At 32.6% G+C, this 24,408-nt stretch overlaps 1 protein-coding gene across 1 annotated transcript in view; it reads right to left on the reverse strand.

The window, feature by feature from the left end:
• HMR-1_1 (Hmr-1p) overlaps positions 1-24,408 on the reverse strand; it is a 57,481-nt gene that overhangs the window by 12,505 nt on the left and 20,568 nt on the right. Inside the window, exons 4-7 of the mRNA XM_051212108.1 lie at positions 17,482-17,658; positions 16,172-16,369; positions 15,280-15,499; positions 13,575-13,717 (exon numbers count right to left, since the gene is read on the reverse strand). Of these exons, the coding sequence (XP_051072248.1) occupies positions 13,575-13,717; positions 15,280-15,499; positions 16,172-16,369; positions 17,482-17,658 (738 nt within the window). The remainder of the gene's footprint in view (positions 1-13,574; positions 13,718-15,279; positions 15,500-16,171; positions 16,370-17,481; positions 17,659-24,408) is intronic.

Raw genomic sequence — 24,408 nt, forward strand, 5'->3', positions numbered from 1 at the left:
ACCCAGTATAACACTATAAAATTATTTTAACCATGACCAAAAAGTTCTCACCAATCAACATGGTTACTATATAAATATAAATTTATTTCTTTAAAAGTATTTTACATTGAACTACAAATAACTAAATAATACTTGTATATATTTTAGTTACATTCAAATAATAAAAAAAAGAAAAAAAAAGGAAAAGAAAAGTGTTACATTTCGTGTCATTGTTCTTCTGTTACTGACATTTTTAAGAAAACTTAATACTTCAACGAAGTTAACTGTAACGTAAATTAATATGACATGACACTTGTGTTTGTTTCCATATTTCTGTTAAAGTTATTATTGCATTGTTTTTTTCTATTTTTAATATTGATCAATATTTCTATGATATAATCAACATATTGATGTTTAAAAAAAAAAGATGAGACAAGAAAAAGAAAAGCATCCGATTCAAATAGTTTAGAAGAACAAAAAATTTTAAAAAAATTTTTCTCTTTCAATAACAAGGGGAATGAAAATAGAACAAGAGAAATGTTTTACAATTTTAGTTCAATGGTTATACATAGTTACTTAACGGTACGTTGAATATATATATATTTTGAATAGTGACAGATAAATAAAATGCACATTTTTGAAATATAAATGAATATGAATTAAGTTTTGAAGATTAGTAGAAGAATTATGCATATTACATGGATAGGAAATATATTGCGAACATTATCAAACAACTTCACAAGGCAAGCCTTAATTTGGAATCATGAAGTTAGAAAGAAAAGAGACAGATCAATGAAAAGAATTCTTCTGGAATTAGTGGTAAACATCAGAATAATAAATAACACTTAAAAACATATGAAAGGAGAGCACAAGACAGAGTTAGTTGGTGAATCGAAGTCGGTCGCTCATGATCCACAAGGTGTTATGAGTGTAAGTATGTATGCACATTATATGAATGACTGCAGTGTGAGATAATGAATGAAATGGCCATAACACTGATATCTCATGTTTTAATATAAAAGTTTATAAGCATAATAATAATAATCATAATAATAGTTTGATGTATGGCACTATTGAATCTATAACATTTTATTTAGTTTAACTTTGTTTATACGACCAAATGATACATAAGATCCAACGAAATATATCTATAAGTTGTATGGATTTCAAGAAGAGTAGCTACTTAACATCTGTCAGCAAGGTGTACCTGTGATTATGAGGGAACTGATGCTTCTTGACGAGTCCGATCCCTTAACACCCAGCTTCACAGTCAGAGACACTATCCGGGCTGCGACCGACCTCCTGTAGGAGTGAGATGTAATGAAAACTGATTGATCACTGGGTGGTTATCAATGTCATGTATGTCAGGTCCTTCTTAGTGCAGATCGAATCCTATCCTGCTTAGACCTGTAATATTTTTATAAGCCAATAATGATTCTTAAATATGTTATAAGAAATTACATTGGCTAGATATAAACTGTGTTATATTGCACTGAAGTGATAGTGAAACATGATTATGTATCAAGCAAACTGATAGTCATCAGTTCATCTTTTGTTTACCTGTTACGACCAGGTATCAGCGATATATCACAATGAAATAAATACATCTACAAGAATAGAATCGGTAAATCTTTGTCGTATCATATCGGTTTACAACGGAATATACAAGTGATTTTCTGCAATAACTCAACAGGACAAGTTATAAAATATAAAAATATTATATCACATTTCTTTAATCTAATTATACAAATGCACGCTCAAATTGTATGAGAAATTCTAAAGGATTAGATATACTATAATTTCCTTCTAAATGAGTCTATCAGTTAAATAATAGAAAAGACGATATCCCGCAAAGTGAGAAGTATATAAATTTACGCGTATCTAGGTTGTTCAGTATTGCACATTATTAAAGTTAATGAAACGTAAATTAAAGCATCTTAATAAATGCAAAATTGAAGATAAAACGAAATAAAGTCACATACAATAGTGTGCAAGTAATATTCATAGTAGAATAACAGTATTTGATCATGCAACTATTTACTGAATCCATGTTTTATAGCTTTGCTACAAAATGTTAGTTGGAAACGAAAACGTTAATATTTATCAATAGGACTGATAAGAAAGCCATTAGTTCAAAAAATAACTTGTATTTATAGGCAGAGATAACGGTGCCTAATATTGAAATCAAAGACGCGCGTTTCGTCTTATTTGAGGTTCGTCAGATGTTTTCGCCTGAATCTCAGAGTTGGTGTTCATTCTTGGACTCGAACCCAGTACCGTTCACTTCAAACGCCGCCGCGTTAGCCACTTAGCTACTGAGTCCAGATGGTCATTAGCTTATGCTTATAATGCTGCTGAATGAATGCAATATCGAGGAAATTCGAACCGGATGTACATATGCCAACAAGAGATTGATCAGTTGCAGTTCTAAACATCAATAGGAAAACTTCGATTACAAAGTTTCACTCAAATGAATTCCAAAAATCAAGTCTAATCCCATCTTTTTTTGGCTTAAAAATTATTATACTGTCTCGAGTGATATCTAGTCGTTATTAAAGATTATATAAAACCGATAGTTGTTAAACAAGTTTGTACAATGATTTGTGTCTTTTTTATCGTTATACTTGTAACTCTTCACAACGACCTTAAGGATATTAAGGATATATGCTTTTTCTCTATGAATATTAACTTCAAGTACCATTGTGGTCTCGATTTCGGTGGGATTAATGATGATCTACGGATTATCATTTACATTTAAATACCTTTAATGAAGTAGTAATTTTTTTCATAATTTTGATTGTTCAATTTCAAAACATTAAACATAATCGAAAGTTCTATTTTCTATTTAGAAAACGTTACTTTATTCAAATAATGAGGCACAGGAAAGAATGTGACTATTTCAAAACTGATTTTACTCTGTATAGTTGAACTTTATAGCATAAGTATCACTTATATTTATTGAAAAGTTGTTAAGTTATATAAACCATCGTCGGGATTCCACTGAATAACCTCACACAAATCAGGGACAAAGTGTATAGATAACATCAGATATAAAACATATTACACCAATTCATAGAATGTGTCACAGATCCGAATACCACAAAACATATTTTGCTATCTTTAGTTGTGACATCACTATGTATAAATATTACATTCATGGAAACAGTCAGCTATATAATCAGTGAAAGCAAAAACCCGAAAATAGCCATTATGATTCAAATAGATTTACTAAAGTGATTATTACTAAAGGGTACCATGAATGTGAATTTAATGTTCAACAGCCGAATATATCGACAAATGAATGAGTAGCAGTGAGACTCGCTACGGAAACATATATTGGTCAATATTTGCCAACTCCAACGAGAAAATGACGTACATGAGCAGTAAAATGAAAGTCCTCATTTTACTGTCGATATATATGGATAATACGTTCATTGTTTGTAAAGATTGTACAGTTCATTTGGAAACTCTTAAGCTATTTAATGAAATCCACCCAGCTATTAGGTTCACATGCAAAGGAGAAAACAGAATAGAAATATACTTTCTGATGTACTACGTACAAAAAGATTAGATGGATCACTAAGAAAGAACTTAAAGAGGAGAGGTACATGAACAGAATATCATAAAAATCTTGTTCGTTTCGTTCTTTTACGTAGAAGAAACTTGATTAAGACTCTTAATCATACGATAATGACGACTTGCTTTTCGTGTACATTTGAGCAAGAAATTATTACCTGACATGATCCCTTCAGAAAAAAAGACTTTTTTGAATTACCACTCAGTTTCTTTTTACTATATTTCACTGAACTTATATAACTTAATGCATAGTTTACTTTTTGATTAGATATGTTTCCAATTACAATATTATTTTTCTCATTCTATGCTACTTATATTTTTTTTACTAATAATCTTATAATCCTTACCGATGTATAAAATGATTCAAGTCCTTATACCTTACTAGTCACTTTGAGACTAACAATCCTTATGTACTAATAATCCTAAATTCATATGATGAAATATATATTTTGGCTATTCCTGAAAATTCGAAATTTAGATTAACTATTATAGAGCTTAATGCGAACTTACTGTAAAATATATTCACCATTATAATTACATACTCCCAGAGGTTTGTGTAGTTGTTTAGTCACAAACTCCTTTGCTCTGAAGCAGCCTAACAAAATAATGACGCTAAATCTGTTTTCAATTTGATCAATAGTCATTTAACAGGAAAGACTTTGGACTAAACAATGTCAAGTGGTATATATTTTTGTTACTTTTATCCTTCAGAGTTCATCTTGGACCTAAAATTATGACCAGCGTTACGATAACTACAGTAAGTACTATATATCTTCTCATAGGCAAAAATAAAATCATTGTTCAAGACTTTAGTATTCTAAAACCTACAGCTGTGTTTTATAAGTGCACTGCTGTCATGGAACCATTTTTAAACTTTTCAGGGTATTCTAAGATTTATTTATTTTCATAGTTTGAATCGCGAACTGATCAACCACCAAACAAACTGAAAGCACTGAATGACCATTTCGTTCTAATATAAAACTCTTAAGCAGTCAACATCCGTAACATAACTTGAAGTTTAATACCCCACGGCTTTTATACTGTCTGTAGCTAATTACACTTCATACCAAACAACACTAAAAATATACTTGTATTTCTTCAAATAGAGTGTCATAAGAATAATAAGTTGTTTCGAATATTGTGCATGTTTCAATCTGTACGAAGTATGCTTTTAATCATTATTCTATGACTCATTAGTAGTAAACTTAAAGTCATTTTCTTTGGAGCCAATATACATATAAAATAATTATCCACCGAGAGCAATAAATCACTGTCCCACAATATCATGAGCCAATTGAAATTAGACATTCACACCACTGGATCCCGGATCACTGGTTTAGGATGTGATCGTTTGTGCACGAACTCGGATGCCCTAGTTCGACTCACGATTGCGGTGTTATGGATGCTGACTGCTTAGGAGTCTCATACTAGGATGAAAAGTTTGTCCAGTACTTTTAGATCCTCATTAGTTGTCTAACTAGGGTCGATCGGTGAACTGAACTATGAAAAATTTGCAATCTCCACAAACCTCCCTACACTAACTATTTATTTGTTACATATATATAGCTTTTACTTGTGCATTCACCTGACTCTGTACCTTCTTTTCTGCATATCACAAATTCCATACATGTAAATGAATTGCTAGTTTTTCACAAAGCTTTTACTACTATTATTCACTGGCGATATTCTAAATTTCTCAGTAAGGTGTATGCTTCCAAATCAAATAGATTGTTGGTCGCTAAGACTTCACTATTACTTCACTAAACGAATAACAATGAAGACTCTGTTTCATGAACTATTACCAATTAGTTAAAGATTTAAACTTCTTTGTAAGAAGGATAAAGAAACATAAGTAAATAGTGTAATTTCTGAAATGATATTCCCATAGTAAATCAAAAACTGGGTTACACCCATTAGCGTGTCTGTACAGTCAAACAATGCATCAATCAAATAATCCCATTTATGATTGATGTAATAGAAATTTTTTTCAAAGACCGAGTATATTTATAAAATTTCATCTACGAACATGAAAAAAGGTTTAAACCGATGAAGAATTTATAAATTTTTGCCGAAATTAATTAATTATTTTTTAAATCGATACAAGTTAGTTCATTTTGTATTGCTTGTTTGAATCTTCCCATTGATGTTCAGAACTAAACTTAATCGGTCTCTTATTGACATATCTGCATCCTGTGAGAGTTGTCTCGATGATGCATTCTGTCACGTGTAGTATGGGCAGAGATGGATAGTAACCAACAATGGAATCCAGGATGCACGTTTCCTCTTGTTTTGTACTCATCAGTTGGATGAACCTGTATCCCTGAATCAATAAGGATTCCAGGACTCAAACCCAGTACTGTTTGCTTAAAACGCCATCGCCACTTGACGAACGGTACTATGTTCGCGTCCTGGAGTGATAATCACTTCTGAGATGCAGGTTCATCCAGCTGACTAGTTCAAAACAAAACGGGACGCTCATCCAGGATTCCACTATGAGTTATCATTCATCTCCGCTTACAATACAAATAAGACACAAATTTCGTATAATATCATGTCAATTATATATATATATGATTAGTGCTCATTTAGAATGGCTGTAACATTACAGCTTAAAAAAGACCATTTGAAGTATGTATCTCCAGTTAAGACCTTAATCCAATCTAGAATTACATAGATTATGTATAGTTAGATAAATAATTAAGCAAATATAATAAACACATAAATATTACTTTATTCTATCATTAAAAAAATATGCTGAATTTTCCCAATATTTAGGTTTACATTACGCCTTCCCTAAACCAAACTATTTGAGTATTTTTATTTTTTTTCATTTACAAATGTTTACCAATTATTCTGACTATTTTTTGTTTTAACATGGATTTATCATTCATTGCTTAAACATAAATGGTCATGAGTAAATATTTAATACCACAGCCAACAACATATATGCATATATATATGTACATGTTATCTAGACTTATATATCTTATGTAATAAATACCTATAAATTATGCACAATAATAATGGAGATTAAGCAGGGTTGTTAAGTTCTCTGAGTGTCTTTTTCTCGTTGTTGTTATTGTTCATTCTTTAAGAGTCTTATCTTATTTACAGAACTAATAAAGTCAGATATGTCAATAAAATAATTTAATTCTATTGTGTGACCAATTAAATATTTTAATTATTGATGATTATTACTAATTTTCTCAGTTTAATAAATGATAGAATATTTTAACCGATTATTATTGAAATTACTACAATCTCCACAAAACCCCTTCTGATACTAATCAACATATGCTCACTAGTGACTGGCTTCAATAGATATATCCTGGAGTTCTAGTGAGAAGCACTGATCAGTGGAGTTCAACCGGGTCTGTTATCGGATAGTAACTCACTGAAGACAATGGTGGATGTGTCGCTCAATTTCGTGGATTAGTTGGAGTTAGACATTAACACCATTGGATGTCGGCCGGCTCAGTGGTCTGATGGTTAAGCGCTCGCTCGCTCGCGAGACTGATAGGTCTTGTGTTCGAATCTCTCCAGGCGGGATCGTGGGTGCGCACTGCTCAGGAGTCCCACAATAGGACGAAACGGCTATCCAATGCTTCTAGGTTTTACATGGTAATCTAGCTTCAATTGACTCATGATCTCAACCATTGAAAAGATATTTAGGTTTGAATATAATTTTTGACAGACTAATTAAATAAATTCACTTGGTGTTCTTTATACTTGTATCTTCCCATTGTTATTTAGGACTGCAATTGATCAGTCTTATGTTGGTATTTGTGCATCCTGTACACTGATAGCCACTACCCATCTTTGCTTAATTAAATAATTATATTATTGTTATTTTATTTTGTACTGAATTCAATAAATACCAATACATGATTAGGTGACTTTTTTTTTTCTATAATGTTTGTTTTTCTAGTGAACAAGTGTTAGAAAATAATTGTTTGAAATATATTTAATGCATTAACTGTTTATATATGACAACATAGGTATTAAGGAGGCCTGCTTGAATATATGGGCTACTTGTTACTGTCATTTGAATATTTCAACAAGTTATTTGTTTTCTTATTTGTTTTAATACATCATTATGTTTATTAATTTCATAAACTATTCAAATGCGTTTGTGAAAAGTTTACTAGATTTCACTGTACAATTTGCGAAAGAGTTTAATCAGAGACATCGTGGTTACTGGCAGTGTGCATCGAAAAGAATATACATCATTCTGATGTCGATTCCTGAACTGCTAATATTTAACCGTTGACCACTCAATGTTAATCATCAAGATCGATCAAGAAATTAAAAAAGGAAACTCGTTGAAATAATTTGGGCTGAGAATTCTATGCTACACCAAAAATGTAATATTGAATAAAGCCAATAATAATAATTAATTTAGCATATTCGGTGTAATAGTTATATTTCACTAGAAAATTATAATCTAGATGTTTGACTTAAAGTTATCTGTACTCTAGAAAAGTAACATTAGATCTTTGATAAGATCGAATCACAGAACATTTGTGGTTTCGAAAGTTCCTGAGTAACACCAGAAAGATGCTGACCACACACATGCTTTAAATAAGTTCCATTAACAAAAACATTATGAAAAGATACAACTTTTCGTCACATGAGATTCTTACTCATTGATTGACTGAGGATTTATGCATATCATATATACTGTCTTAACTCTCAGATCTTATAATTTTTGCTTTGTTTACATAATTTATGCCAATACAACCGAAACTTCGATAGATGATAGTTCAGTAGATAAATGAGTTAAACCAGTTTCTTATTTAGTCTCTAGCTGTTATATAGCTGTCTCAGCACATGAACATATGACCAAGTATTATCTAATGACAAAATCTTGTCAATATCCTGATAATAAAATGACATAGCTCCAAACTCTATGATCTATAAAAACAAGAGATTCATTTACTACTTTGTGCCAAAAATATATTATTGAATAAAGCCAATAATAATAAAATATTTCGACTGTGATCATTTCTAGATATCCATGCCAAGGTTGAACCTGATGGTTTCAGATAAATTGACTATTGGGTAAAAAGTTAATAATGTATATATTTTTCGTTGTTGATCATTTCTTTTTTTCAAGATCCTGTTTAACTGAAACTATCGTCAACTTTACTTTTTAACAGTATCAACTTTTTTGTGACTGATATACTGTGGTTTAAGAAAGTTTATGAAAGATACTTATGTAATCATTTCTAACGAATAATTGTCACAATAATAATTAGTATCAGAAGGGGTTTTGTGGAGATTGTAGTAATTTCAGTGGTTGAGATCATGAGTCAATTGAAGCTAGATTACCATGTAAAACCTAGAAGCATTGGATAGCCGTTTCGTCCTATTGTGGGACTCCTGAGCAGTGCGCACCCACGATCCCGCCTCGAGAGATTCGAACACAAGACCTATCAGTCTCGCGAGCGAGCGAGCGCTTAACCATCAGACCACTGAGCCGGCCGACATCCAATGGTGTTAATGTCTAACTCCAACTAATCCACGAAATTGAGCGACACATCCACCATTGTCTTCAGTGAGTTACTATCCGATAACAGACCCGGTTGAACTCCACTGATCAGTGCTTCTCACTAGAACTCCAGGATATATCTCTTGAAGCCAGTCACTAGTGAGCATATGTTGATTAGCATCAGAAGGAGTTTTTGTGGATATTACATTAAATTTATTAATTGAGATCATGAGTCAATTGAAGCTTGATCATCATGAAAAAGCTAGACGCACTGTACGGCTCCGGGTTCAAATCTTGGGAGTCGGGATCGTGGATGCACATTGCTAAGAAGTTCCATCATAGGAAGAAACGGCTGTCCAGTGCTTCCAAGTTTTCCATGATGGTCTAGCTTCAATTGATTCATGACCTCAACTATTGAAATAACTACCAATCTCCACAAATCCCCTTATGATACTAAATATCTTTTATACAAATATATCTTTTAAGTTATCAGATATCATGTAGTCTTATGTTTTCTATTATGAGACCGATAATATATATTCGTTTCATATAAGCATATAGTGTTCACTTATAAGACAAATAAATACTTCAATAATTAGCCTATTGAATTCAAAAGTGAATTTATTCTTTCTATTTTAAATACTGAATTTATTGTTTATATATTTTTTCAAATATTCGGATATTCATTATTCAACAAAATCATTTTATTCAATAAAACATTATTAACCATATTATTTGAAATAGAAATTTAATCATCAACAAAAAAGATCCAATTCATGACCTTTCAAAACAAGTAAGTTAACAGTGACTATTTTGTATGTGTTCTTATTATTAAGAACATTTTGTTTTCATCTTTTACCTACATGGTTAACTGTAAAGTTGAATTGTTCTGTTGTTGCTGTTGTTGTTGTTATTTTATTTCTATCACAATTTAATATGTTGACTATTGTTGTTTTGTTTGTTTGTTTTTTCTTTGAGAAAAAGAAATTTACATAATTATGTAAATATTAACTAATGGTACATGTGAATCTATTGTTTGTGTTCTCTCAAATTCTAATCTTCTGAATTTATCATGTCACCCCTTTTTTTCACTTTGTAAATATATTTCATTATCAAACCCTAATCTTTCTGATTACTGATTATAATTTTACTGCCTCTACCACGATGGGATTTGAATTGACAATTGTATCTCTGTGCTAAGGTGGTATGGCAACTCGAACTGATTTGTGTACGTACGAAGTTCTATGTTGTTGACGACTGACTGAATGACTGATACAATGAAATATCATTTTCATGTTTTATTTTTCGTTTTTTTGAAATATTTTTCTCTTATTTATTTATTAGCAATGTTGATTTTTTGTTAGTTCTACATAAGATTTTGATAACTAACTAATGGATGAATTACTTTGTATTTTATATACCAATAATTTATGTTTTTTATTACTGAAGGATTCAAAATACAGACATAATTAGTCATGTACGAAATATGTAATGTGCATTATATAAAGGGAGTTGTATTATGTGAATATATAAGCTGTCGAATACGCTTTTTTTCCTTAGGAAGAAAGTCATTGTACTTTTAGTGAAATTCAAAGAATACACTAGTAAGAAATAGTTAGGATACTAGTGAGAAAGTTCTAATAAGGGAATGGAAGTCGGAGAGTACTATGCGATTATCCGATCCTAATAATAATAAGGAAGATGGTCGCGCAACTTCGTTGATTGGTTGAAGTTAGACATTACCACTGTTGGATACCGGATCAGTGGTCTAGAGGTTAGGCGTTAGCGCGAGATCGAAGGCCCTGGCTTTCAACCACGCGAGCGGAATCGTGGATGCTTACTGTTGAGAAGTCCACAATAGGACGAAAAGGCTGTCCAGTGCTTCCAGGTTTTCAATGATGGTCTAAGATCGACCACTTCATGATCTCAATCAAAAACTTAATAATCTTAACCCCATACTAATGAATTCTTGACGTTCAGTATTCATGACACTACATCACACTAGATTCACAAAGTTTGCATCTGTATTCAATAAAAATGTTTATTGAATTAAATGAGTCCTAAGATGGGGTATCGGTAATCTTCTTAAACTTCCATAACCTGAGGCTTCATCAGAGTCAGAAGTAAGAAAGTCAATTATCAATGACACAGTCTAACAGTGACACATATCAGAAACTGACTGAGTTACAGAACTATCAACTATCAGGTACTATCTCAGAGTCTGGATTATTCCATGATACTCACGAAATTTGAAATTTTTTTATATGACATTATACAAGATAATGAGTACGTATTCCAGAGAATCCTGAATTAGATAGAACTAAAAGTTTAATATCCCACGGCTTTTATACTATCTGTAGCTAATTACACTTCATACCAAACAACACTAAAAATATACTTGTATTTCTTCAAATAGAGTGTCATAAGAATAATAAGTTGTTTCGAATATTGTGCATGTTTCAATCTGTACGAAGTATGCTTTTAATCATTATTCTATGACTCATTAGTAGTAAACTTAAAGTCATTTTCTTTGGAGCCAATATACATATAAAATAATTATCCACCGAGAGCAATAAATCACTGTCCCACAATATCATGAGCCAATTGAAATTAGACATTCACACCACTGGATCCCGGATCACTGGTTTAGGATGTGATCGTTTGTGCACGAACTCGGATGCCCTAGTTCGACTCACGATTGCGGTGTTATGGATGCCGACTGCTTAGGAGCTTCATGTTAGGTTGTAAAGTCGTGTTCAATGGTTATCTAAATTAGATCAACTCGTGATCTCAACAAAAGTTTCATAACTAGTTCCAAATTCGTTCGATTTGCTCATTGATGTAAACCACGAAATAATTGTTCATTTAACATCCTTAATTAAAGTCCCCATCTTAAATTTCATATTGTATATCATCACTCTAGCTGAAACGTTAACATCCTCCATTAACTGTTTCTCAGGTCACAGAACATACGATACTTGCACTGCTTCTAAGTTATCTGTACGAAAATACTGAGAAACATACTTTCTACTGAAATAGCGTACCTCTAAAATTATTCTTCATTGCCAGCACACGGTGGTAGAGATTGTTGAGATTTTATCGAGGTCATGAACCGGTCAATTTCAGACTATCATCAGAAATCTGAAGGCACTGAACGGCCTTTCTGTCCTGGTATAGGACTCTTCAACAGTGCGCAGCCAAGATCCCGCAAGCATGACCCAAAACCCAGGACCTTCGTACTCGCGCGAGCTCTTAATCTCCACAACCCTATAGTGATAATTATCATGTACCTACTAGTCACTCCCTTCAAGAGGTGATGCTTGGAGTTCAAGAAAGAGGTCGTAACGAGTGAAGTTCAGCCGTGTCTGGCATGATACTGTTACCTACCGAAGACAATTAAAGATGGTCACGCAATATCGTGTATTCGTTAAAGTTAGACATTAACACTGTTGGATCTCGGTTTAGTTGTCTGAAGGTTAAGCGTTTGCACGAGGTCGAAGGTCCCTGGTTCGAACCCTTCATGTGTGATCGTAAATGCACACTTCTGAGAAGTCTCATACTAGAAGGAAACAGCTGCCTAGTGCTTCCAGTTTTTCAGTGATGTTCTATATTTGATTAGTTCATGATATTCTTTATTGATTTACAATCTTCCGATTTCATATTTTGCTCCGGAACTAAAATAGATCAAAAGTATGGTTGAAAGGATTCAAACAAACTTAAACGCCTTCTTCCTTCCATTGACTAAAACTGTTTCCTGTTTGATTGCCAACTTTGTTATAAAATCTATCTTTTAATGACTATTATGATCAAGAATACATTTCAGTTTGGAATATAAAAAATCTTTCAATTCAAATCTTCACATGTATATATTTCAATTAATGAACGCGAAAGAAATTCGCTTTTCAATTTGTTAGGCATTATTTTAGCTTTATAAATTAAATTGGCATGTCTGAATTTATGTTTTTTAAATTAAAATAATTAGGAGGAAAACACCATAAAAGTTATTGACAACAATACATAAATTCTATCAACAAAACAATCAGAAACAAATTTTTGAATATTATTGCTTTTACTAACACTTTACCCTACCCTTTCAACATATCTCTAATTCAAGGACCAAGAATCTAGTATGGGTATTTCTTTTCGTCATCAATGACTAAAAACCCTCACAGAATACTTTTCAAGATTTATGACAAACTACTTATTTCATGCTAAGTAGCCCAGAATGTAAAATGCAATTTTCAGGCTAATCTAAACTTTGTAGATGTAATCATGAGAGCATCAACGAGTAGTCACACATACAGTAAAACCACATTAAGCATTTCAATTACTTGAATTGAAAATTTTCACAGAAACTAAGCTTTTGTTCTAAATTCCGGACTACGTATTCTGTTATGGTGACAAACAATTAAATAAGTACATAACTTGAATTTAATTTTCAGAAAATGTTTATACATTCATAGAATAACTTGAAAAAGATTCATTTCCAAATGAATTTAATATTTAAATCAAAATATCATTGACTCACACTTATAGAAAGTTTCCACGCACCAACTGCAAAAACCATAAATGTTTGAGTTCTTGTTCTTATGCTCAATCGTAAACGATTCGGAACTTTATCAGTGAATAATGCATTGTAAACTACATTGGTTGTAGACCAGCCATCAGAAACTGAAAAGTAGAAATCACACAACACGAAAAATGCATACATTTTCTGGAAGAAATGTATATAATCAAAACACTCGCACCAGTTAGCTGCAGGATAGATAGCAACTTCATGTTTTCATAGTATTAAATCTTAATTAATTTTGTAAAACAACTTACAACGAGACCATTAGTCTAAAGGAATATGACACTAAGTGAACTATGCTTCAATGTTATGTAATTACAAGCACTTCGAAGTTGACACCCTAGAAGTATATTTCTTGATACTCTTTAGCAAGGTGAATATATGCAGTTTTGCCGAAAGTGCACCACGTATTGCTGTATTTAAAGACGTTGGTACCAACGTGTACATGCATTGAATATTTCGAAAATATTATCTGTCGTACCATTTGTTAACTGTAATTTGTCCATCGTCTAAGAAATGATGTATTATTTATTTTATTAATGTACAAATCTGTGCATATCCTAGGTATATGATAAGTCATTTGAATATATCTAATACAGTTACTAAAAATCCCTATCAGTTGTCCATTTAATAGATTTTACGATTATTTAAGATTTTTATTTAGGAATAATACCCGGTACAACTTACTATTTGACACTTTCATTCTTATTTCTGTCAATGTGACAAATAATTATTATTTATCTAAGTTTTGAGATATTTTAAAAGAAAGTATAAAATCAATCAGCTTCTTTTCAAGCAAATCAATGTAATCAGATAAGTATAAACCAGATTAGTATGAATAACTGGACACCATACTCGATTGTATTTAGCTTTTAGATTATATGACTATATACAGTAAATTTTTAATCTATGATAAGTAAAAAGTAATTTTGAAAAAAAAGAAACGAGTTGTCACAATTATGAATTTGACAAAGATTTTAGCAGAACACTCTATTAAATAAACTATACACAATTCTGATAATAAATAAGACCAATTCACTTGGTATTATTTGGCTTGTATCTTTCCATTGAGGTTTAATACTGCAATTGATCAGTCTGTTATCGGCATATGTGCATATTGTGCGTATGCCTCGATATTACCTTAATTCACAAGCTTTTTGTAAGCAATGATGGATAGTGGCTAGCAGTGGAATCCAGGATGTGCGTTTCGTCCTATTTGAGACTCGTTAGCCGGATGTACCTGCATCTCGGAGATGATGTTCATTCTGGGACTCGAACCCAGTACCAGTTGCTTCAAACGCCATCTTCCGATCGAGGTTTAAGACTGCAATTGATCAGTCAAAACGCGCGTCCTGGATTCCACTGCTAGCCACTATCCATCATTGCTTACAAATAAGACCAATGTTATATCAGTCGGTCCCTTATACTCTTGCATTTTTCAATTTGGGTAATTATGTTCATCAGATGTCATAGTTGCAATAAGAGATAGATGGAGTTTAAAACAGTCCAACTATTCATTTAATTGTCAGATTTTGTATATCCATTTATTCATTTTTTTAAAAATTTTGATAAAATTATAAGAACACAAACAGCATATATTGAAGAGTTAGTTAATTTTGCTTTCGTGAATTCATAAATGTGGTTCTCTAAAAGCTTTACTTACCAGTTTCACATGGCCATCTATGTGGTTTCGGTGCACCTGTTATATTAGGTCGATAACCTAATTCACATTGACAAGTCAGTATATCGGTGGAACTTATTGCATTTCGACATTTCCCATACTTTCCACATAATTTTACATTACCTCTTACACAACCTTTCTGAGAGTCTGGACAACCACGCCGAGAACCTTGCGATAAAAGTACCGGGTAGAAATCGATCAACTAAAAGGATAAAATAGACTACATTTTATTTCAATTAAATTTCAGGATTAATTGATGAACATTAACGTAACGAGGATATCATTTACAAGTTAAATATTTTAAACCATCCTACGTAAATTGCTTTCACATTTATTGAGTATTTACTAACATTAAGTATTTTTACATCAAACATTATCGGGACTTAAGTTGTCTCAAATACAAATACATACAGCTGACCTTCGTAAGTCAATAAAGCGTTCAGTGAACGCCAAAGTTTGTTAGAACGTATGTACCTTTACCGAGAATTTTACAAATTTTCTGGGACTTTCGCTGTTTGGCATCTTAGCATCATATAAATTTATACAATCATACTGGACTCCATAGGTTTTACGCACCATATGTGGATCTGTAATAGAATTAAGGGGAGTAACGAAATTGTATCTTCTAAGCTAGTTTTTCGTTTCAAAAGATATAAATGATGGTAATTCAAGTCATTCTGGTTTAACCTAGTTTACAATTGAGGTAGAAGACAATCCCTTGACGACAGAGTCCAAAAGATAATAATCATAGAACCAAATATTCACAATAACCAGAAATGAATATAAATGGAAACTTTATAAAATGTTGTAATAAAGCCGGATAAGTTAATTACAGTGTGACAGTTTAACTGAAAATTTACTCCAAAAACTTTACCTCTCTATTCACCATAACATTATCAAAACATCCTCTAAATCTCTCTGTAGATGGACCAGATTCATCACCTATTAGAATATAACCTCCTATTTGTATTGTATTCACTGATAAAATTATTGTATCGTTCACCATACACGGTCCTAACTCAGAATATTTACAACGATCTATCAATAAGACTAGATTCCATTCGCCATTAACCTGTATAAATAATTGATCAAATAGGGAAATTTATTAAAAATATGTAATAACTTAGTGCAAGGTATTCTAAACTATATCTTTTCTCGATTTAGTACATAAAAAAAGCATAATAGAATCATCTTAAACTTGACTTGTTTTCATGCGATACTCGGCATCAGAATAGAATTATTTATCTGGTGTTCCGAATTGGTTAATAATACAAGATTTGAAAACTATTAACTCAAGTGAATAAAATCCTAATCAATGAGCGAACACAGTTATATTATGTGAACGAGTAATGACTTCCTATAATCCGGAATCATTGACAAAAACACCAAATAGATTAATTTTAAAGCTGGACCATTAACTGAAAGAAGTGAAATTGTATGCTTATATATAAAATATTAGGCATATGAATAAATATTATTTAAAGCCAATTAAGACATAAGCGATTGAAAGTCACAGATTTTATACGCCATTCAAAGGTCAGTGAATTTCAGTCTAAATTATCAGACTCAATATTTATCTGATGTATCAAAACGTCGGATGAACACATTCCCTAGTAATTCTAAGAGTTATCACTTAAAACTGAACTCGGTTTGGGTTTACATCATTACTCAAAAGTTTATTTCTTCAAAATAAATGATCAAGAGCAATAGTTAATTATTATCATTGGTTTTGATTTAAATGTATCAACATTAAGGTAATCATTTTCAGATGTCTAAATCTTAAGTTACATTTATAAAAAGTGAATCTGCAGAGAATGATCTATGAACAACACTAATCGAGAACAAATGACTTGTTCAATGTACACTAGCTGTGCTCCATGCTCATAATAGCATGCAATAAACTGATATAGCTTAGAAATATTTACTCAGCAACTGTTGACTTCGTTATGAGAAAAATAATTAAACCTACAATTCATATATCTTCACTCCCTACATTACTCCGATATTATTTTATTGTGTCAAAAAATAAACCAGTATACACAACTAACAGGATCATGTAACAAGTTAAATGGAATCAGTTCAGTTTTACTGAGAACCAGGTCCCAGCATTATTCTTGCTATTTGAATCTAATCCTATTTGACCAAAATCAGTGAAAAAAACCAGTCCACTTTCTAAAATATTACCTGTGTATTCAGAAAAAAATCTACATAATGCCAAGCATTGTCATTTAGTGCAACAGCACCTGAAGGTAAACGAAGAGTTTTTGAATTTGATAGATAAATGAAATGTACACTAATTCGTCCAAATTCAAGAGAAACTTTGATTTGGATTAGTTGTTCATTTAAAAAAAATGTGGAATTCTGTAAAAAAAAAAGAATTAACAATACATTAATCTTCAAAGATTTTATTTATTCCATTCTACCATAAACAGTGCTTCGATATACATACATAATCACAATCTAAACCACTAATTACCCTTGGTAATAACACTAAGAGAAACGCAAGAAGAACTGGATAACCGTTTCGCTCCCGTATGGGACTCTTATACAATGAGTATTCGCGAACCCTCAGTTGGTAGCCAAACTCGAGTCTCCGGTCTCGTGAGCAGATGCTCAACCTCTAAACCACTGGTCCGACGTCGAACGGTATTAATGTCTAACTTCAAACCCATATGAGCAACCCATGTGTGCAACCCATATGAGTTATTTGTGGTGGACATCTGTCTTACAATTGATGTGGTGGAAATCTGCTTCATGATCGAAACTATGAAAACCTAAAACCTCCACAATCTTGTTATACTAATAACAATCGTGTGCTCACTAGTCACTCCTTCAACTCTAGTGAGCTAAAGCACCTCAGAAAAAACATAGGGGTTTAAAAATATCGTAAATTGTTTGAAGTTAGACATCAATACCGTTCGACGTCGGACCAGTGGTTTAGAGGTTGAGCATCTGCTCACGAGACCGGAGACTCGAGTTTGGCTACCAACTGAGGGTTCGCGAATACTCATGTATAAGAGTCCCATATGAGAACGAAACGGCTATACAGTTTTTTTATTTTCCATGGTGGTCTGAATGAGATCAGTTCGTGATTTCAACTACAGACCTAAATGGCTCATTTTCATCTGAATTGCTAAACAAATGAAACCAGTTATCACTAGCCAGTAACAAAGTATTGTCGAAGTTTGCGAAATCACCACCTGCAGAGAACTGTAAACTAATTCATACTTCCGTAAATTTAGTCTACACTGAATACACTATATAGTTACCGCAGAATATTCGTATGTATTCCAAATGCTTGCGAACAGAATGAGAATTTTATGAGCAAAGATGGATAGTGGCTAGCAGTGGAATCCAGGATACGCGTGCGTAATCGTGGATGCATACTGCCGAGGAGTCCTATACTAGGACGAAATGGCCATCAAGTGCTTCCAGGTTTTCAATGGTGGTCTAAAATCAATCGAATAATAATCTCAAACAAAAATTTGTAATTATTAAGGAATTGTAGTGTCAGTTGTTATGCAATCGCACATAGGTTGTTGTAGCCTCTGAACAGATCAGTTTATTCACTATTCTTAGTCACATTTTGACCTTTCCAATTATTCGCTTATCAACCTTGTGTACACTTCTTATCCTACTTATCACATCTCTCTAGCTTATTTTTGTGTGATGATAAATATTGATTAACGCTTGATTAAATCGAGTTGGTTCACACGCCTTCTCCATTGCGCGTCAATTTGCTTCGCTCTCTTCTCTTCGCTTCTCCGATATTCTGTCGGGATCACAGATTGTATGAAATATATTTATTTGAAATGTACTCTAGTATTCGACATATTTAATTCCGTCACTCAATAACCCGAATTAAGTCAATAATCATATACGAGGATTGATGATACGTATATTTCTACATCATATATACGATCAAATTGAAGCCAGATATACAAGACCACTAAAGAATACATTCAAAATATATTATTTTTTATAAATTGAGATATTTGTTAAGTTTGAATACATAACTTTCAATTTTTTATGATGAACTATTTGTATTAGGAAATCCTTATTAGTGAATACCATTTCACACAAGTAACAACTCTATAAATATTCAATTTGACTTTTCCATTGAAATAAGTATAGATATCTATAGACGAATAATGGCTGGATGAACAATGAGAAATTAATCAGCATGTATAGACTGATAAACTTTGTTGCAACACAAAATCAGAAAAATATTAAAACTCACTGCATAAATATCCATTGTCTAACTACTTAACTAACTATTCGCGTTAATAGCTCATACGCATTACTTTTAACAGATTTTAGAAACAAACCATTAAGTTGAGTTCATTCTAATCTTATTTTAAATTTGTTACAAGTCATCTTAATATTCCTTCAATGATAGATACCATAAACCTGAAGAATAGCTTTGACCAGATAAAAGGTTTTTCAATTTACTATCAAATGTTTCAGCCACTTATTTTGTTGGACTTTTCTAATAAACAATAGTATTCGGTGTTGAAAAAAAGAGTAAAATGTAATCAAAATAGTGACATATTTAACCTTCAATTTTCATAGAACTGTTATAGAAGATATCGTTTATCAGGGAAAAATAATCTTATATTGGTAATGTGGAACCATAAACGATTTAAATTCATCTTAACAGACTTATAAAATACGGATCACACATTTTGATGGAGTCTTGTTCTCCGAGCTGGATAGTTTGGTCGTGGAGCTTTCATCGTTCATCTAAACGACATCATCAGCATAAACTTCAAGTAGAATTGAAGTGTTCGAATTTCTCCACATATGGCTCATAGCTTGTCCAGTAGACCTGGATGTTGATTGGTTACTGTTGACCTTAAACGTGTCATCGAGGTCTACAGAATAAGCGGTGAACTATATGTGGAGAAATTCAACGACTTCACTTCTACCTGAAGTTTGTACCGATGATGTCACTCAGAAGAACGATGAAAGCTCCACAACCAAACCATCCAGCTCAATGAACAAAACTCCATCAAAATCATCCACCTGAACTACAAACCTTTTCCACCATATCAACGGATTACGTATTTTACTTTTTTCCTCCAGGTCTACTTTACTGTATAAAAACTTGGATACATTTTCTTCTTTAGAAACACTAGAACGTATCATCTAATTACATAAACAATCAAACTTAAACTTTCTTTTATTGTAAAACATTTTGTCATCTGTCAAAGTTAAAGGAGACAAAAATACAATATCAATATCGTATCACTATCAGTTACATGAATAATCAAGAAAATAACATACACACTAATAAATAATAACAATTTAGAGATATCTCTGCAATAGATAATACCATATAATAGATATTTATTAATTTAATTCAATTACTAATTATTATCCCTATCTATTCTATTTGTTTTGATGAAACATTATGACATATTGTAAAGTATGGCAAAATCAAATACAATAAACAATTTAACACTGTCACTGAAAGAATATTTACTTGGATTCTGGAAAATTATCATTTAATTTTACAATAAAATATATATAAAAGGTTAAATTATAAAATATTCTGAATATTTATGAATTTATAGGAAACAAATTACATTTTAATCAGAAAGGGGGCTTTCTGTGGATATTATAGTCGTTTAACAATTAAATTCATGAGTCAATTAAAGCAAGACCACCATGGAAAACCTAGAAGCACTAAACGGTCGTTTCGTCCTAGTGTGAGACTCCTCAACAGTGCGCATCCACGATCCCACTCACGAGATTCAAACTAAGGACCTATTTGTTTCACTCGCAGGACATCATATGCTCACTAGTGACTGGCTTTAAAAGGAATTTATTACAGTTTTGGTGAGAAGACATGCCCAGTGGAGTTCAACTGGGTCTGTTATTAGAAAGTAACTCACTGAAGACAATGGTGGACAGTGGTGTAATTTTGTGAATTGGTCGAAGTTAAACATTAACACAGATTGATGCCGGTTCAGTGGTCTTGTGGTCAAGCGCTCGTACACGAGACTGACAAGTCCTGGTTTTGAATCCCTCGAGGCGAGGTCGTGAACACTCACTGCTAAGGAGTACCAAGCTAGGACGAAACTGTCGTACAGTGTTTCCACTTTTCCTATGGTGGTCTATCTTTGATTGACTCATGAATCCAATTAATAAATACATTATAAAGTACTAGTTAAGATTTAAAAATGTAATAATGATCATGCATATCAATAACGAAATTACGTAGGCTGACCATCGTCGAATATCATCAGTAGTATGCTGTCCGAATTCCTATTCGGTTGACTTTTAACTAAAACGTAGTGAAATGTATACGAATAATTTTTGATGTGAAATTAAAAAGTTAGTATATGAAACATGTCCCAGTTACTATTATGACAGTAATGAAAAGGCTTTTATTAACTAAAATCTCTACGAGAAAACACCTCAGTTATACAGAATTGCATTTATTCCCAGTTATATTAAGCTACAATAAATAATTTGCTCGAAAATACAATCTTGAAAGCAGTTCAAATATAGTTTCTATAAAAATATCTTCTATATACTCGAGGTTTAATTTCTGTCTAACTATCCTTACAAATTTTGACGAATATTCGTAGCTATATGATCTACAATATGAACAACTTGGATGAATCAACTCAACAGTGCATTTTTGTTTTCATTCAATAAGTCTTTGTAATGAAAAATATTCTTTGAATATGATAGATAATAAGTCATAATTACTTCATAAGCATATGGTAACTTATAATGTTAATATACTCAAAGCGAACACATAAGAAGTTATCTACCATTGAACAATATTTATCTTACTATGATTATGCGCGAATTCAAATAGTAAATATGCCTAATTGGTCTATTGAAAATTAATTATGCCTTTAACCTATTCCATTTATAAATTTAAGACAGCTAATTGTTCTAATTAAGCATCAAATAGAATTATATTTTCGTTGTTTTAAAACTGATATATCATATAAGGCAAAATATTTGCAAAACAATGACACCGATGACATATTTAAAAGCTATGACTATACTTGTTATTTTCTTATATCTTTGTTTGACTTAGATCATATACTTATCGACATATGAAGTAAATTACTTCCAGTAACAAAAACATTCTGTACATTATTATATAATGTAAACCAGTTGAAAACCACAAAATCTATTTTGCTTTTCAAAAGACTAACTAATCATGTTATTTCATATGTACACCTTAAGTTATATTACGAATTCGGTAATTAGAAGTAAATCAAAAGAACACCATCGATAAGTATACAAATCAAAGTCAGTCTGTCTTGAGTGCTGTTAAAGGTATGAGGGCAGTTATCACTTCCCGGTTATCCACACCGTGGAAGGGTTCTTCTGGAGGTACCTGAGGAGGAAATCAAGTTAGAGATGGTCTTACAGACCCGAGAGTGTGACCTCAGTGCTCAAGGGACAACTGCTTGAGGTCGGTTACACATGACCTTTTTGTTAGTAATTTTCGTGTTAGCTCCTTCAATGTTAAGATCCTACCGCCGGGGACGGATATTCGTTAGGTAATGCGAAGTGTGCATCATTAAGGTCGACTTTCTCTAACCCTACCCCTCCTTGTGAGAAGGCAGCATCACTGTCATGCTGGTTGTCTGAAGGAAACACATTACTGTCGTCACACTTCTGTATAGCCAACAGTACGACTTCGCCTTCGGACCTTGGGTTTGCTGCTTTTAGTCTTACTGTTCTTCAACCGACCTGTCTAGCACGGTAGGAACGATTGTTCCAGCCAGTATAACCCAATTGGTTCATTACAATAGGCAAGCCCAACCACCACGTCAAGGTAGAAGCAAAGATTGGGACAAATCAAAGTAAATTCATCATATAAAACAACAGGGTTTTTTTAACCTAAATGACACACTTTACATTTAACTTTATCAGAAATATGGTCATTTATAATGTTTGAAAAGAAATATATGTTTTCGAAACAGTTTACATGAAAAGTATCTATGGTTGATTTTTTTTAGTGATAAACCTTAATCTCCAGTTATTCGTAAAGTATTATCTTTTGTTATAACTATTAACCTATAATGATTGTTAGGTATTATTTAAAAATAATTCCATAAAACTACTAGATATATTTTTACTTTATGTAGATAATCACAAATAAAGCTGAATCATTATTAGATGGTGGTTGGATGTAGTCGACAGGAAACCCTGGACCCGGGTTTCGTGCTACTTGGCACTCGTCAGCAAGATGTACCTGTAATCTTGAGGAAACTGGTGCTCCCTGGAGGATTCGATCTTGTGTCACCCAGCTTCACACTCAGAGACGTTACCACTGAGCTATCGCGGCTCGGATAGCTAGTAGCACGAAACCCGGGTCCAGGGTTTCCTGTTGACTACCTCCAACCACCATCTAATCTCAATATATAGTGCACTCAGTGTCGAGTCACCTAGACTGGTGGCTACATTGCAACATGATCGTTAGCTTTCGATCTGCACTAACAAGGACTTGACACGCATGACATTGATCGCCATCCAGTGATCAATCAATTGTGACTGAATCATTATCATCCATGAAGTAATGAAGGAAGACCGAGTTACTATTTATTTTTAACTGTAATTACCTACTAGAAGTTTTATATATCTAAGTTAAAATGCTTAGTTTATTGAATGTTGAAGTTCATATATCTAGATAACATATTCAGTTGTTATCCAGTAAAACCGAAACTGACAAATATCGTTTTATTTGTTTATTTATTTATTTATTTATTTATTCATTTAAACACATAAACATTGGTAGTAAGGAGCACCGAATACATATGCGCCGCACAAGTCAATTGATTTGTATGTGGGCTGTGATGATGTCCTGGTGCCCATACCGAAGCAGGTGGTCTTCTTATGTGGCCATAATAGGAGTCTTCGACCTAAGAGTCCGATCTACAAGGCAGTGGAGCAACGTCAGGAGATGCAGTCCCATGGTAGCCAGTGACCAATAATTAGTTCCTACGCCATTTGTTCCCTCAAGATCCTGGAGCCGATGTGCACCATTGGTTTGGAATCAGGGTTTTCCAACTCCCCTAGGTTGACTATTCGTATCCACCAACCCGGTTAAAACGCTGGACATTCGCTTTTCGTACC

Source organism: Schistosoma haematobium, chromosome ZW, assembly GCF_000699445.3.
Source record: "Schistosoma haematobium chromosome ZW, whole genome shotgun sequence".
In the NCBI taxonomy this organism is placed as follows: Eukaryota; Metazoa; Platyhelminthes; class Trematoda; order Strigeidida; family Schistosomatidae; genus Schistosoma; species Schistosoma haematobium.